This window comes from Sander lucioperca, chromosome 2 (genome assembly GCF_008315115.2).
Source record: "Sander lucioperca isolate FBNREF2018 chromosome 2, SLUC_FBN_1.2, whole genome shotgun sequence".
NCBI lineage: Eukaryota > Metazoa > Chordata > Actinopteri > Perciformes > Percidae > Sander > Sander lucioperca.
The window spans coordinates 5,497,791-5,513,374 of NC_050174.1; the positions used below are offsets into that span (position 1 = coordinate 5,497,791).

General features: G+C 38.8%; 2 protein-coding genes and 1 long non-coding RNA gene across 4 annotated transcripts; all 3 read right to left on the reverse strand.

Annotated features, from left to right (window-relative positions):
* Nucleotides 1-868: 868 nt before the first annotated feature.
* On the reverse strand, nt 869-4,543 carry LOC116054279. Of its 2 annotated transcripts, XM_031305757.2 has the most exons (5): nt 4,427-4,542; nt 4,273-4,340; nt 3,784-3,865; nt 2,833-3,277; nt 869-1,355 (listed from the first exon to the last, which is right to left on the reverse strand). In XM_031305757.2, exons 2-5 carry the CDS (start codon nt 4,305-4,307, stop codon nt 1,177-1,179), a joined length of 741 nt encoding a protein of 246 aa, XP_031161617.1. In that variant the 5' UTR covers nt 4,308-4,340; nt 4,427-4,542; the 3' UTR covers nt 869-1,176. The 2 variants fall into 2 exon arrangements, with proteins under 2 accessions (XP_031161617.1, XP_031161619.1); XM_031305759.2 differs by lacking the exon at nt 3,784-3,865 and having other exon boundaries at nt 875-1,355; nt 4,427-4,543.
* Nucleotides 4,544-4,688: 145 nt separating this feature from the next.
* Nucleotides 4,689-9,605, reverse strand: isca1 (iron-sulfur cluster assembly 1). The gene is made up of 4 exons (XM_031305774.2): nt 9,335-9,605; nt 6,872-6,925; nt 6,084-6,189; nt 4,689-5,739 (listed from the first exon to the last, which is right to left on the reverse strand). Exons 1-4 carry the CDS (start codon nt 9,413-9,415, stop codon nt 5,591-5,593), a joined length of 390 nt encoding a protein of 129 aa, XP_031161634.1. The 5' UTR covers nt 9,416-9,605; the 3' UTR covers nt 4,689-5,590.
* A 1,255-nt stretch (nt 9,606-10,860) lies between these two features.
* On the reverse strand, nt 10,861-13,326 carry LOC116054293. The gene is made up of 4 exons (XR_004896712.1): nt 13,265-13,326; nt 12,707-12,851; nt 10,972-12,153; nt 10,861-10,921 (listed from the first exon to the last, which is right to left on the reverse strand). It is a non-coding gene; the product is annotated as an uncharacterized LOC116054293 (long non-coding RNA).
* Nucleotides 13,327-15,584: the final 2,258 nt, after the last annotated feature.

Sequence of the window (15,584 nt, forward strand, 5' to 3'; positions counted from 1 at the left end):
ATCCAGGACCGGGTGCCCTGTAAAATGACTGCAGCTTAACATCCAGAAGTTGCAGTCAATGTTAGCTTCAGCTCAAATTGCAGATAAACCTAAGTACAGCTGAGCTGAGACAAGTCTGAAAGAGCAGAGTCGGCGTGTAATGTATCATCAGACTTGGATGTCACAAAAATGTATTTTTAATTACAGTCTGTCTGATTAATACATTTTCTGAGTCCAGCAACTGTGTCTTGTTGGGCAGAATTTAAAAAATGACTTTCACATCTAACAAGGTCAATGCATGTTAGTCTACTGAAATCATACCCACAGCCCACGTTTTATTTTATCAATACTACTTTTTAATCACTTATAATAACTGGAAAATCATGACTGGTTCTTACCTGCAAATTAAAATGAAAATGAATAAACCATAAAGGCAGCTGGGGGTTGTGGTAACAGTACAGCTTGACCTCCCACGCAACAACAACAAATTGTTTTTAAAGCTGTCATTACATCCTTCATGGCATTCGCTGCAAAGTAGCAAGTGGCAAATCTTGCCAATTGCACAGCGTGACACAGGTGAAGATAAAGTAAAATGGTGATGATTGTTTTTTTGCAGTTGTTGATTGACATAATATTCTGGCCATCAAACATAAAAATCATTTGACTTTTTTTTGCCTGGAGGTCAAATAAATGAAAACTAAACTGGTATTTTAGAGGAATTATGCCATGTGTGCAACAAACAAATATAAGTTGAGCTTAAATATGCTGAGAGATAAATCAGACATCTTTAGGATGTGTTCAGGGCTTATTTTTATTACAGTTGCTCCTGTTTTTCTCTTTTGGTAAAAATAAAATAAAAATGGGGGTAAAACAGGATTTTGAAGCGTCATTGGATGGTTCATCTTTTTTTGATCACAAAATAAATGTTGGCCTTTTCTGAATGCATCACTGCCAATGAGAAGGAAGTTACATATTCAGACAGCTTGCTAAAGCTGTTTGGATGTGTGTTTTCAGACATCATTTTTGTCATCTTCTGTATGCTGGCTATCTAATATTTGAACATAAGACTCCTTAAATAGTGATCATGTGTAAAGAGTATCTTGTTTGTGTTTTGTTCGTGTCTTTGTAAGTGCTGCAGTTATGATCTGTCACACACACAAGTGCTATGTAAAAAAACAGGCAAACTATTTGCTGGTTTCAATTTGATTTTATCTTTTCTATGTCTTTGTCTTCAACTGAGTGGTAAAGATGTGGGTTCTGATGAGTTTTCCTAGCTGTCTGAGAGTTTCTCGGGACTCCAGATTTCTTTGAGGCACCTGAAAACAGCTTCCACTGGAGGTCCGTCAAGTCCTCAAAGAACCATTCACTGGTTGGCCCTGGATCAGGATCAATTATTACAACAATTAGTGAAGGATCTACTATTGATCTACTTATTGGTCTGTCTATGTACCAAAACGATTTTGTCTTTTTCTGTGCTCCATAGTCCCTGTGACCACAAAACATTTAACAAGCTTTTTTTGCCATGATCATGGAATTATTACAATGTGATCACATTATTGAGAAGAAACTAAAAAGTGAAGATCTCAACAAAACAAGCTAATTATCAGATCACAAATTAGTTTCCTCATTATCCTGAAAATAATACCCAGGCTTACAAATGTCAGAGCACCAGGTCAAACAGCGATTGTGCTGCTAGTGTGAAATTAACAGGCACTTCAGCAGGGCAGAAAACTGGGGCAAGCCATTGACGCCATGGGTCATCATTTTTTATGTTTTGCTTTCTTGTAAAAATTCAAAAATGTACTCTGTACAATCTGTAAAATGTATATAAAGAGTTTTAGTAATGCTAATCTATCATTGATTAATGCTTTATAGCATTAATAAGGTGGAGAGTCAGTGGTTATCCATCCATTTATCCGTCCATAGTTACAACTTGTAAACCTTAAAAAGCCATCTAACCTCTTTAAATTGTGCCTTCTTCAAATCTTAAAATAATTACTTTATTACCACATTTATCTATTTTTCATTGAAATACATCACAAACTAACTACAGCAGTAGAGTAGTAACTGTTAAATAGGTATGGCCTCTGCAGCCTACAGTAGAACCCTGACATTAGTAGAAGGATAGTCTCGCTTTGCCAGACCTTCCTCCACAGCGCTGCGAGATGGGAGAAAAACATGCTCTGGTTTATTGGCATTTCTTTAAACCAATCACAATCGTCCCGGGCGGCATGAGCCGCTGCAAAAATGCCTTGGGAATGAACTTGTTTTAGTGGAACATTTACGTTCAAAGGTTGTATTAGTTGTGAGAGAGAAAACTCAGATTGGACAGATAGTCTAGCTAGCTGTCTCAATTTACCCTGCAGAGATCTGAGGAGCAGTTAACCATAGTCCTCATAAATCCACCAGAGTTTAAAATTCCAACACAAAGTAAGCGGAAGGAAAGGACATCAGCGAAAAGACATGCATGGGGTGGGGCGCAGTGGATATGACACATGCCTTTGGTGTGGGAGACTTGGGTTTGATTCCCACTGCGATACATCAACCAATATGTCCCTGAGCAAGACACTTAATCCCTAGTTGCTCCAGAGGCGTGCGACCTCTGACATATACAGCAATTGTAAATCTAAATGACATGTAATGTAATGTAATGTAATCTAAGCATGTAATGTAATGTAATGCATCTGGCGGAATTTCCTGCGGCACTGGAGCAATCCCGGAAGTGGGACGTTGAGGATATAGACCAGTCGAAGGATGTGTTCCTAATCATGAGTTTGCTTGCTAGTTGTGTGGAAGGAGAGCAATAAGGGATCTATATGTGTTTATGAATGTAACGTGTAGTTGTTTGTTTACCAGTCTGGGGAAACTGTTCAGGCAGCATCCTCAGTGGGTCACAGAGCTGCTGTGTGGTCCAAGCCTGCACACCCAGGATTTGTGGATGCATCTCGTGCTCTCCTTCAATAGAGCAGACCGAGTCAGAGGGCAGCATCAGATGTGCAAGGATGACAGGATTTGAGGATGGTAAACTGGGCTGCAGTTGTCCCTCCTGAGAGGAGCCCGCTCCAGTGATAGGGGCAAGAACAGGTACAGAGGCAGGTAAGCTTTCTCTTAGGTGATCCCGCCTTTTAAACTGACACTTGGACAACTGGCTGATGTTTTCAGGGAGGAAGGCTCTTGATCTAAAAGTCCCATTAGTGTTAGAAGTGCCTGTCCCAGTGTTCTGTAGGGTGGAGCTGATGTTTCGGGGGACAAAAGTTGGTGATTTCCTGTTAGCCAAAGCCTTCAATAACTCTGAAATCTGAAAGAAGTAGCAGAGAGGGAGTTTCACAGAAAACTGACACAGAGCTGAAATATTTATGAAGATTCTGCCAAACACATCATCCTTCACAGTGACTTTGCTACCACAAGTGCTGTAGTTATCCACTTACACTCATGTTTTTTAGTCAACACTTTGTATACATACTGTACTTTTAGCACAAATTGTCAAAATAAAATCACAAGAAACAAAAATGACATAATCAAGGGGAGGCAATTTACATTTTCCATGGGCAAAACAAACATTAGCCCCATCCATTTAGGTTTAAAACTGTGATTTGCTCAACACCAATAAATGTAAAGCTGTGATTATCAATATTTTTATATTAGCAGCGGATCAAAAGATGTGTAACATAAAAGGGGTCACTCCTAGTGACAAACCCACAGAGAATGATCACCTGACTCTGCAGTTCCCCTCAGCTCAACACAGCTGTTTACCATCTTTCAGCTCATTGTTTTGGCTTTCCGGCTTCAGCTTTACTGTTTCACCTTTTTACCAGCGAAATTTCTGCAAGCATCTGTTTTCAATGCGAAAGATCTGGTAACCCCCACATACACTAACTGCCCAGCACTAAAACAGCAGGCAAAGTTAGTGAACATAGTGAAGCTTTAAGCTGCTAGATAGAGCTAGATATTTTCCTCATGAGTTTGGGGAGACCAATAATATTACTCAGTTGCTGCTGTAAATAGGTAACTGTTTGCTAACATGTTTGTCTTCACACCTTTGGGTAATAACATGTCAGTGTTGTATTAACAGTTTGTTATGTTGCCTCATAGTCATTGAAAGCAGTTTTGATGTGCATTTTAATTACTAGTTTTAAATTGTTTAAGATAACTATAGCTAATATAAAAGTCAGTTTGTCCCTTTGCAATTTAATCTTTTACACAGCATTAAAAAACAACTTTATTTCAGTGAAAATGTGGCAAACTTGTTCTGCACTATTAATAACAATAAAATACTGTATAATTTTTCACTACCTTAAGCCCATAAGACTCTCTGTCAGAATCTCCATCCTTGTTTTGATTGTCCATGACCCTAAAGGACCCTAAAAAAACATCACAGTGCCCATTTCAGTAATGTGAAAACCCTACACTATGGATTATTTAAATACATATTTTAAAATGACTTTACCTCCTTCTGTCTGAACGCTTTAAAGTCAACAGAAAAGAAGTGATGACATTTCAACCTAAACTCGAAGATGCAACAGTGACTCCATCTGGTTCTGACAATTATGCCATCACCATGACAACTGAGACGAAGATTCTAATGACAACTGAGCCATCTCCATGACAACTGGTCTAAGTTTGTCATTTCAGTTATGATGCAACAATCATCCTGGCACAAATCCTACAGTCAATTTGCAAAAACATTAAAAAGTGGCCACACAATTTCGTATTACTAGATTTAGCCATTTATTATTTCATATGTACACAGACATATTGCACAGTACAAACACAAGTCCTGTCTTTGATCAAGAAAAAAAAAAATAACATAAACGCCATGTACTCATAAGTGAGGAATACATGTTTTGTGCGTTACTTTTTTTGTGCGCTTGCGTGGTTCAAGGGAGATATACATTCTTTATATTTACACACAGAGATAAATATACATTTTACAAACTAATAAAGCAGTTTTCAAACTCTTCCACTTTTGCATACTGCTGGGTACATGACACTGGGCTAATAGTACACTGTCTTACAGTGTGTTTATCAACAGCTGATGTTGGTTTATGGATTTTGGTGGATAGATTCAAACTTTAAAAACAGAATACTTAACAGTATCATGCTTCATCCTGGTAGCTTGACCAACTTAAACCTGAACAACTCTCAGCTTCAGTGAGCATGTTCCTAGGCCATATTGTACCATTTCTTACTGCATACAAGTCATAATTTCTGAAAATAATGTGCGTATATGTGTGTAAAACGCCAGCCAGTCACTAAATTAAAAAACATCTTGCTTTTGAGGTCCTTCTAAGGTTTTTTAGATGCATGGCCGCGTATACAAAAGCAGTTGCCAAGATCTGAGGTATCTGAACTTAAAATCAACATGTTGAGATAGTTTTGACTACACAGACTATTAAAACCTTACTCTAAGCATGAATTTGCATACTTGGGCTTCGCAAGTGTGTGTGTGCGAGTGGTCTGCAGTAAGAGCAGTGGTAGGAACGCAGGCACGTCCATATTTCAGAGATGTCCTCATGTTCGTCTTCCTCGTCAACATTCAGTCTCTCCGTCTTTACGGATGGGACAGGGTTTGGAGCAGGGAGGTTACGGGAGGACGGAGGCTCCATGATGCTCACATGTTGAAGCTTTCTCCACAGCCACATGTGCCCTTTATGTTGGGATTGTTGAAGACAAATTCACTGGACAGCTTAGACTCCACAAAGTCCATCTCAGTTCCCAGAAGGGTCAGCTGAGCCTTCTTCGCTATGAACACCCTCACGCCTGCAAGAGAGTCACAGTAGAGCGGTCACTACTCCCAAGTTCGTCTAACCTTGGTGTCAATACTCAGCCAGAATGTTACGTTGCAAACTGTGAAAAAGCCCTTAAACTCCACAAAAAAAATTGCTTTATTAAAGCCACTATGTGTAGAAATTGAACATTTCCATCTTTAGCACGCCCGCGTGGTAGTATCAAAAAAGGTTGCTGTGGCAGAACGCAAAGCATGCTGTGAATCATTCTCAAAAAAGGGTATTTGATGTTATTTTTCCTTTCTCCTTGTCTCCATATCCCAAACATTCAAATTATTTTTACTACCAGGAAAAGCACAGAAATAAGACATAGCTTACCATCCTGCAGCACTTCCTCATCAGATGTGTCTTTGTCCTTGGTGTAGTCCAGCGTGTAAGTCAGTCCATTACAGCCACGTGTTCTCACTCCAACCTTCAAACCGATCTATGAAGAGCCAGATGGACATTGCAATTCATTGTCACAAGGAACTATGGGCAAATATGGACATGGATGTTACTGTTCAACAGGGAAGTACTGTATATGAACTACACTGCAACTGAAGTCTGCTGCTATAAGGGGCCAGACGTTATACAGTACGTCTGGTGTATGAAACGGCTGTATTGTCACATCTCTCGCTCGCACCCAGGCGCCGTCTCCCTCCCTCTTCCTGTCCTTGCACTTCTCATAGAACTGAAGTTAGTACATCAAGTGACATTTCTTTTTCCTTTCTTTTTTGCTGTAGCATTACCAGCAGACACACTGGATGTTATCATACAAGATGTTGCATTATTCTCCTGCCTCTAGATATTATTAAAGATTTTCTTTAGCCCACCTTTAAATTTCAGTTCAAGAAATCTGTTGCCTAAAAACAGATGTGACGTTAGCAAAGGAAGGACAAAGGTGATTGTGCAGCATTATCTTTTCCCCTAAGATATTGGGTTAAGATAACATGTTCTTAAATATGGATAAAAGTTAACTCTTTAATAACCCAAAGCAGGATTAACTGTTTTGATGAGAAAAACCTAATTTATTGAAAAGTTAAAACTCAAAACAACACAGCACCGTGATTTAGAGCAGCACTGTCTGTCTGATGACATGATGTTTTAAGGTTGTATCAGTTACTCACATATTCCGGCTTGCTCTGCAACAGCAACCTGATCTTGTTCACAGCTGCTGGAGTCTAAAGAAAACACAACAGAAGATAAAAAAGGTTACTCTGTATATGCTGGATTCAGATGGAAGCTATGTATTTTGGCAAAAAATTGTGACCGTTTCAAACACACTGAGCAAAAATAATGACAATAGAGAAAAAGACTATGGTGCTTTCCCCACTGGGAGAAGGTTCTGCTGCAGGGGCCAACTTGTCTGAAATAAGCAATTACCTACAGCATAAAGACTGAACCGGCAGCCCTGTAGCTCCTGCTGTAATTGAGTGGATGACGGTGCAGAAAAGATCAGTGTTTGGGCTCTCACATGGAGGCATTTGGGAGACTGAGGTGAACCACATTATCCACATGGTGCTAATCCCTTAAATCCGGTGCGTTCATCTGTATGTGTGCAGCTACTGATGCCAAATGTTCAGTTCATCCTAACTGTGTCACAGCCGGGAGTTGTTTCATGACTACACTGTCAACCAAGTGTAAATGGAGAATCTCCTTAATCTCTTTTAAAAAAAAAAAAAAAAAAAAAAAAAAAAAAAAAATGTGTTTTACTTTTGGTCCTTGGAATGTACAGTTAATAGAAATACAAGTCCTACAAGTATTTTGTACTGGATCTTTGAATTCTTATTTCTATTATCTTTATTTACAAAGGGTATGATGGTTATTCTGCAGTTTAATATTAATTATATGAAGGTAGGGCTGGGCAATATATCGATATTATATTGATATCAATATCAACATAAGAGACTAGACATCTTAAATTTTGGATATCATGATATTGTCATAAGTGTTGTCTTTTCCTGGTTTTAAAGGCTGCATTACAGTAAAGTTATGTAATTTTCTGAACTTACCAGATGAACTAGCAGTTTTATTATTTACCTTTACCCACTCAGTCATTATATCCACATTATTGATGATTATTTATCTAAAATCTCATTGTGAAAATATTTTGTGAAAGCACCAATAGTCAACCCTACAATATCACCGCAATATCGACATTGATGTATTTGGTTTACGTGATATTTGATTTTCTCCATATCGCCCAGCCCTATATGAAGGTGTTAAGGGATATGTGTATGTGTGCATAGTGCATCACTTGGTAAAACTTATGTTTATCATTATCCTTAGTCCCTGACAGGTCAAGAAAGTAACTACAGCAGAACCCTTTAATGACACATCATCTGCTTTTGCCTCCGCCTCGAGGGACTTCCAACGTACTTCAGCGCACTCTATTATCTCGGACCACCATACGCTCACATTATCTTGCAACAGCACCCTTAGCAGAGCTCATCAGGCTGACATTCACCATCAGAACAAGTTTATACCGCCCATAATATCAAAACCATGACTCTGCACTGACAGCTTGCCACAGTGAGAGTACTTTACCAATAACTATTGATTCTTTCCTGGTACATTTTCCTCTGTTAGACAGCTAAAAGAAAATTTGGGAAGAGATGGTGACATGCAACGGATGTCTCAGTATAATAAATGCGAGGACATCAGACACAGATTGAGACGTGACAAATTAAAGGAAAAAACAACGTTTTCTATTAGGTGTTGGACCACAACAAGCCTCCATAATCACCAACTAGTGTTAAGATCTGGTAACTGGGAAGGCTCTTCTCATTTTTCTTCTTCATTTCATCTGATCAATCCAATACACCTAGAGCTGTCAAAACTAGCCACAAATGACGTCTGTAATCTGTTCTTGTGTCTCAATTTTAAAATTGTTATGTTCTTTTTGAGTCTGAAACCATGTTAATTGTGCTGCTGCCGGCCTGGGTCAGGACACTCTTGAAAAAGAGATTTTTAATCTCAATGAGTCTTATTCTTGGTTAAATAAAACAACTACTAGAGTATAGCTACATTTACAATCATCAGTCCTGCGTATAACAGTTCTTCCATCATAAATTAAGACCATTTTAACTTGTGTATTGTTTTCAAAATTGTAATAGAGGGTTAACTTGGTTAACCGTCGAACGGCTTGGCACTGTTGCCTGTATTGTGTTTAGAGCAGTCGATGGAACATTAACAAACAGCTAACGTTAAGCCTAGCCATAGATATACACATATCTATGAAGCCTAGCAACATGCCTTTGCTAGGAGTTACATCTAGTTCAGCCCAGGGTAATTATAACCTTACGGCCGACCTTGTGTGCACATCAGCTGATATAAGCTCATCAACACAATGAAATGTGACGGGAAAGCTCCGTAAAAGTAGGAACCGAGTGGTAATGCGTGTAACGTTCAAGTCACAGATGATTAACGTTAGCTAGCTAGCTAGCTTAGCTAACTTTGGGTCACGTAACGTTAACGCTAGCTACATAAGGGCCGATGGTCGTTAACACCTAGCTAACTTTCCGAATAAACATGTTCTAAAGGACAGAAAAGTATTTTATGTGAGTTTATAACCACAGTTTATGACTTACCAGTGTCAGTGCGGCTCTTGTTGACAGTATCTTTCTTTTGCTGACGGCTCGGACGGTCGCTCGCACCATGGAGGCAGACATGTTGCTTCAGTTAAAATCACAACATTGAATTGCGCACGCGTGGGAGAAAATTGGCAACCGCCCCAAATCATTTGTCTGTTCAATGATTGGCTAATATCATGACGGATGGGCATGACAGCCAATGGGCTCGCGGATAAAAACCTACAAAGATGCGTATCAGTTCCTGTTGCGTAACCCAGTTGTTGCCAAACTTTTAAAGACCACTAAACTGACACAAATTAGACCATGGAACCCCATTTGATAAGCTTTTGTCCCAGGGTCCCCCATCTGATAGGATTGTAGCTTTTATATGTTTTATTACAATAAGTGTATGAAACTCATGACCAAATAGTTCATAGTAGCTAACTCATGACATTCTGTCATTGTTAGCTACTTGACTGTATGTTTTTTTTCCAGCACTTTCAACTAGGCTACATCAGTCAGCTTTGTTGGTCAAACCAAGGTCAATAAAGAACTTTAACGCTCCACTGCGCTAGATTATGGGCCATACAGGTCTTATTGTAAAGATAACAAAAAAACATGACACCCAGTAACCTGAGGCCTGTACTACGAAGCAAGATTTGGCGTTAATGAGGTAACTTCAGGTTCAACCCAGGGTTTTCTGTACCATGACGGTGGATCACTTGTTACCGGGTTACATCGCCGTGGTAACTTAAACTGAACACCTAACCTGGTCGAGAGCAGGTTATGTCAATATGATCCAGCTGCGGCTTGCGTCCGCTCACGCCACGCCCCTTATTTTCTTCGCCTTCAAAATAAAAGCCAGTTTGGGGTGGAACTATAGAATGTCAGTTCATATTGTATTGGATTCGTTTTTTTAATTTGCTAATACATAATACATTGAACTGCAAACAACAATCATCAGTTCATGTTGTATTGGATTCGGTTTTTTTTATTTGCTAATTTATAATACAAACAACAAAACTTCAAATATGTATTTAAAAAAAAATCTATATCCGTAGTATAATTTCAATCCCTCTCACCACTGCATAGATGCTTGGAAATGTATGCATTTGACTTTGTTTTAAAGATGTGGGGTCAGAAGTGGAGGAAGAATAAGATATTGGTGACAGGAGGAAGGAAATAACAGGATTATTTGGCAATGGGAAAGAAACAGGGGACAATGCCTTAGTTAAGGGAGTTTTTCCTCGCTACTGTCGCACTAAATGCTTGCTCTTGGGGGAATTACTGGAATTGTTGGTCTTTGTAAATTATAGAATGTGGTCTAGACCTACTCTATCTGTAAAGTGTCTTGAGATAACTCTTGTTATTTTATACTATAAATAAAATTGACTTGAATGAGATAATTTGTTGCTAATAACATTTTATTCAAAAACAAAATCAAAACATATGGTATGTATGTCACAAACAGCAGATTACTTACAGTAAGGCTTAGAAGAACATGTTTGGCACAGTTAAAAGCCAACAAGTAAGAGTGTTTTTTTAAGGTGAAATTAGAAAGAATATCAATCAATAGAGAGTCAATAGACAGAGCCTGTTAACTTTCTCTAGGTCAAACACAGAAAATTGTTAAGAGTCAGGAAATAAGGGAGGACTGCCTGATTAAAACTACTTGACAAGACAAAATAAAGCAGATAGGTTTTATGCTTTGGACTAAATAATATAACTTTGGGTTTATTCTCATTCTGCTGTAAAAACGTTTCAGTCAACCAGGCTCCTGGAGATGATAATAATTGGTTAGTTTACTGTAATTATTAGGCTCCAAAGGTACATACTGTAGGTAAATCCGTACCTGTACTGGTCTATTCTTGTTTTGCACATGATAATATGTTGTGCACAACTAGGATAATAAATAAATGAAGGGGAAGGACCGAATCCTCTGATTCTGATGATTATGCACTGGTGAAATCACAGTAATAAACATAATATAATTATATTGTGATAACGTTTTGACTTATATACTAATGAGCTATAACACTATTTAGGAGAAGAGAAGTGAAGCTGAATAGGCTTCACAGCTACAGACTGTTTAGATTCAATGTTTCACCTGTTCAACATGTCTGGACTGTGGGAGGAAGGAAGGAAACCCACACGGACATGGGAGAGATCGTGACTGTACTGTAAGTAAACACAACCACATGCAAACACATGCTGCTGAACACAGAAAGACCCCCGCTGGTTTGAAACAAGAACATTCCTGCAGTAAAAGTGCTGAACACTGAGTCAACCATGAAGATGTGGATGTAAATATATGAGAGGACATGTTAGATTGACATGAATGGGGCTGGGTAGGGATTTGCCTTCTTGTAGTTTTTCTTCATCTTATTCATCTGTTCTCCATCAAACCCTCCTTATTTTGTGAGAGTAATTGTTGTGTTCCGAACAACCTTATGTACGTATTTTAGAGTTTTTGGTACCCTGGTGATCAATGAACAATCTTTTTCACCATCTCTCTTCGGGTTGACCTCTGGTCTGAGAAGATCAACCTGTTCTTCTCTCAGGAATTCCCGTCTCTCTTAAAGTTTTCACTTATCCAAATATTTAAAAATCTACTGGATGGATTGACACAACGTTTGGTTCACACATAGCTCAGGGTGTCTCTAGGGTCACAGCAAAGTCCCAGCTTATTGGAGGACACAAAAAGGTGGGTGACAGCAGCTGTGTTTGTTGCATGGGTAGGTCCTGGTAATGCAACTACTGTCTGTGTGTGTTCTCCTTTTCCTGGGCTGGTCGCAATAGAGTACATTTGAGTAGAAGGCTCTCTCTAGATTGAAGCACTAAAAGAGAAAAAGAGAGTAAATAAATGCAGCAAGTACATATTAAATTATTTTTTCACACCCCTTTGTTACATAAAAAGAATAGTAATTGTATTATTTATTTGTTACATAAATCTAATTTTCCTTTTTCAGATGCTCAGAGCTATTTGTTAAAAGTTCAATGACAAAGTAAATGTCCTGGGAAGCATGTGTCAGGGTGGTACATACAAAGTAATCAGTTCTGTTTCTTCTGATGTTTAAAATACATCTGACAATGCAGTAATGATGTTGTGAAATGTCATGTAGCAATAATAATGAAGCCAGATATGCCAGACCGCATTTTTATTTTTACTATTATTATATTACTCTGTGTTGCTTTTATTCAATTTGAATACATTTATTAACTTTACAACTACTATTGTGACACTGCATTTTAATGTACTTTAACGTGTAGGTCTTAAATTTCATTCATTGTTCACCACAGTTATGAGGCGATACCAAAATTTGCAGTCAGTTATTTAAATAAAACATGAGATATTTAATATCACATTGTATGTTTTTCAAAAAAAAATACCTGCATGTTTAACTGTGTTTCGCTTGTGGCCCTGTAAATGAGGGACCAGCTTACACAAGTCTCCCTTCTTTTCACAAAGGGGACACTTGTACTGTGAATCACAGGTCGGTACCAACTGAGGATCATTGTGCTCTGGCAGAACAGACTGAAGAGAAGAGGAAGAAATGATGTATACAACACAATGTTAGTAAAAGAAGCTTTAACTTTTGAATGTAGCCAATTCTCAATAACTCAAATTACATTAAAGTGACTATGTCACTTTGTAGTGTTTCTGAAACTCTGTCATATTTCATTTAATAAAAACTATCATCATCTGAAGTACCTCACTCAAACACACACACACACACACACACACACACACTAACTGTCAGAGTTAGCTTAACTCTGTGACAGGCTAAGCTAACGTTAGCATACACTGACACAGCTAACTTTAGCATACTTTTAACACACCGTGTTAACTATAAGCTATCATCAACATCAACATCAATAGCTGTAGATAGTAACCTAATATTAATTTTAAACAAGCCGGGCTAAATAACTCTATTATCAGTAGCTTACCTGGTACTCACTGGCAATATGAAGCTGTAAGTCGGACGTGGCGTGAGCGGCCGGGGGGCGTGGCGTGAGCGGATGGGGGCGTGGCGTGAGCGGACGGGGCGTGGCGTGGCGTGAAAAACAGGGTCCAGCTGCCGCAAGCCGCAGCTGGACCCTTCTCGGTTATGTTGGAGATTAGAGATCAACTGGTGTAATAGCACCGCCTACTGACCAATCAACACACGATTAACGGCGTCACCGCAACCGGTGAAAATTAGGACGGTAAGATCAGGCGGAGCTCGGTGCGCGGAGAGGGGGAGAGAGGGGTCCGTGTACTTGGTGGCCAACGGATTTTCGTTTTGAAAGGAAAAAAACAAAAACGAAAAACGGCCAGTTTCCCAATTACCATTAGTAAATAGGAAAACAAAAAACGGAAAACAACCCATTATTCGTTTTTTGTTTTGATATTAAAAAACGGAAAACGAAAAACAATCTCGTTATCCGATTGTCTTTGATGTATTTGTAGATGGAACTCGGAAATTAAAATACGTGTGTATAAGTCGTATTCCTTAATTTTGCATTGGTATTTTTTTCGTGACCCGGAAGTTACTCCCGCCACGCCAAGACCCGCCCTTCAATAGCATTTATTGGCCAGTACCGCCTGTAAGATCCGTTCTGTGGATGCGCATAATTACGTAGTAGAAAACTAACAATGTCCCTGTGCGATTTGTAACTGTCGGTACACGATCCGTTCTGCCTGCACGATAGACTGTATATAAGTAACATGTGTCAACACTTTATGACCAAACATTACAACTTTTTTATTAAATCTTTATTATACAATAGTCATAGCTACAAACATTCGAAACTTGTCACTGATCCAAAACCGTGTAGCGACATCGTTGTTGTGTTGTTTACGTTAATGTTTTTACCTTTAATACTTCGTCTTGACTAATAACCATAGACTGTCTATTATTAATGCGATGAAGTGTAAACGTACATAAGTGTCCTTTTGAAGATGGGATGACAGCTCTCCCAGCCACCACTGCTGTATACCACTATAGTAGCTACATGCTAACGGCAGTAAACACTATAGTAACTACATGCTAACGGTCATCTTAGCTGGCAATGTTGTTAAATTCTCCCCAATTCCGGGTCACATTCCTGCTGAAACATGTCCGATTGTGTAGTGTTTGGTCTGCGATTTTTGACGTTAGAAAGTGCTGCTTCGTTCCACTACAATCTAACGTTAGCATACTCATAGCTAACTATTGTAGCTGCATGCTAACGCGACATAGCGGAGCATATATAGCTAGCTATGTACGTATGTAGCAGGACTTTGTACCGTAAAAAATCACCAATAATGGCTTCTAAACCAAATACTAAACAAATACAAATACAGTAAAGTGACCGGAATTAGGGGTGAAATGTCCAGCATTGAGCTACATAATAGTTTGCTAGGAGTATGCTGGTCTCTCACAGAGATTTCATTTGTAGCCCTGTTTTTACCTGATACTTTCATAAAAGTACAAACACATGAAGTGAGAGGTATACACATGCTTAAACTTTATTTAAAACATGGTTAACCTGAAGCAGGACGGAGTCATGACTTATAACACCAAAGCAAGGCTTCTAGCTCAGGCTAGCTAGCGTTAGCAAATTACCTTCAAAGTTGTAAAGAAATGACGAAACGTAAAATTTGAAGCCTTTATTTAATTTGCTACATGGTGTTGTACTGGATGGCCGGACGACCTCCGTATATCATTAACAGATACTTTAGGCAACTCCAGCAAACACCTTGTAAACTTCATCTTTGCCATCATAACGGTCTACTGTCACTGTCTAATGTTTTCTTCCGGTAACCGGGAATGTCCAAACATCCTTACGCCAATGCGTGCATAGAGCTGTGAAGTTTGCCGGTGTTCGCGCAAGCGTAGAACTGATCAGGCAGTGCACAGAACGGATTTTACAGGCGGTACAGATCGGGTACTGACAAAGGAATAAGATTTATACACACATTTTAATTTCCGAGTTCCATCTACAAATACATCAAAGAAAATCGGATAACGAGATTGTTTTTCGTTTTCCGTTTTTTAATATCAAAACAAAAAACGAATAATGGGTTGTTTTCCGTTTTTTGTTTTCCTATTTACTAATGGTAATTGGGAAACTGGCCGTTTTTCGTTTTTGTTTTTTTCTTTTCAAAACGAAAATCCGTTGGCCACCAAGTACACGGACCGAGAGGGATGCTCATATAAGTTAAAACATTTAGAGACCGACAACCCCGTTAACATTCCCAGATGGGTATTTTTATGAAATATATAGATTTTAATGGGAGGGAATT

Excerpts from the sequence above, each read along its gene's own strand:
- isca1 (XM_031305774.2), bottom strand. The coding sequence starts at position 9,415 with ATGTCTGCCTCCATGGTGCGAGCGACCGTCCGAGCCGTCAGCAAAAGA. Across the intron at positions 6,926-9,334 it reads CAAGAGCCGCACTGACACTG|ACTCCAGCAGCTGTGAACAA; the intron begins GTAAGTCATAAA and ends TGTTTTCTTTAG. Across the intron at positions 6,190-6,871 it reads TGCAGAGCAAGCCGGAATAT|ATCGGTTTGAAGGTTGGAGT; the intron begins GTGAGTAACTGA and ends GGCTCTTCATAG.
- LOC116054279 (XM_031305757.2), bottom strand. The coding sequence starts at position 4,307 with ATGGAGATTCTGACAGAGAGTCTTATGGGCTTAAG. Across the intron at positions 3,866-4,272 it reads GAGAGTCTTATGGGCTTAAG|TGCTGGGCAGTTAGTGTATG; the intron begins GTAGTGAAAAAT and ends CTGCTGTTTTAG. Across the intron at positions 1,356-2,832 it reads TGAACAGTTTCCCCAGACTG|GGCCAACCAGTGAATGGTTC; the intron begins GTAAACAAACAA and ends ATCCTGATCCAG.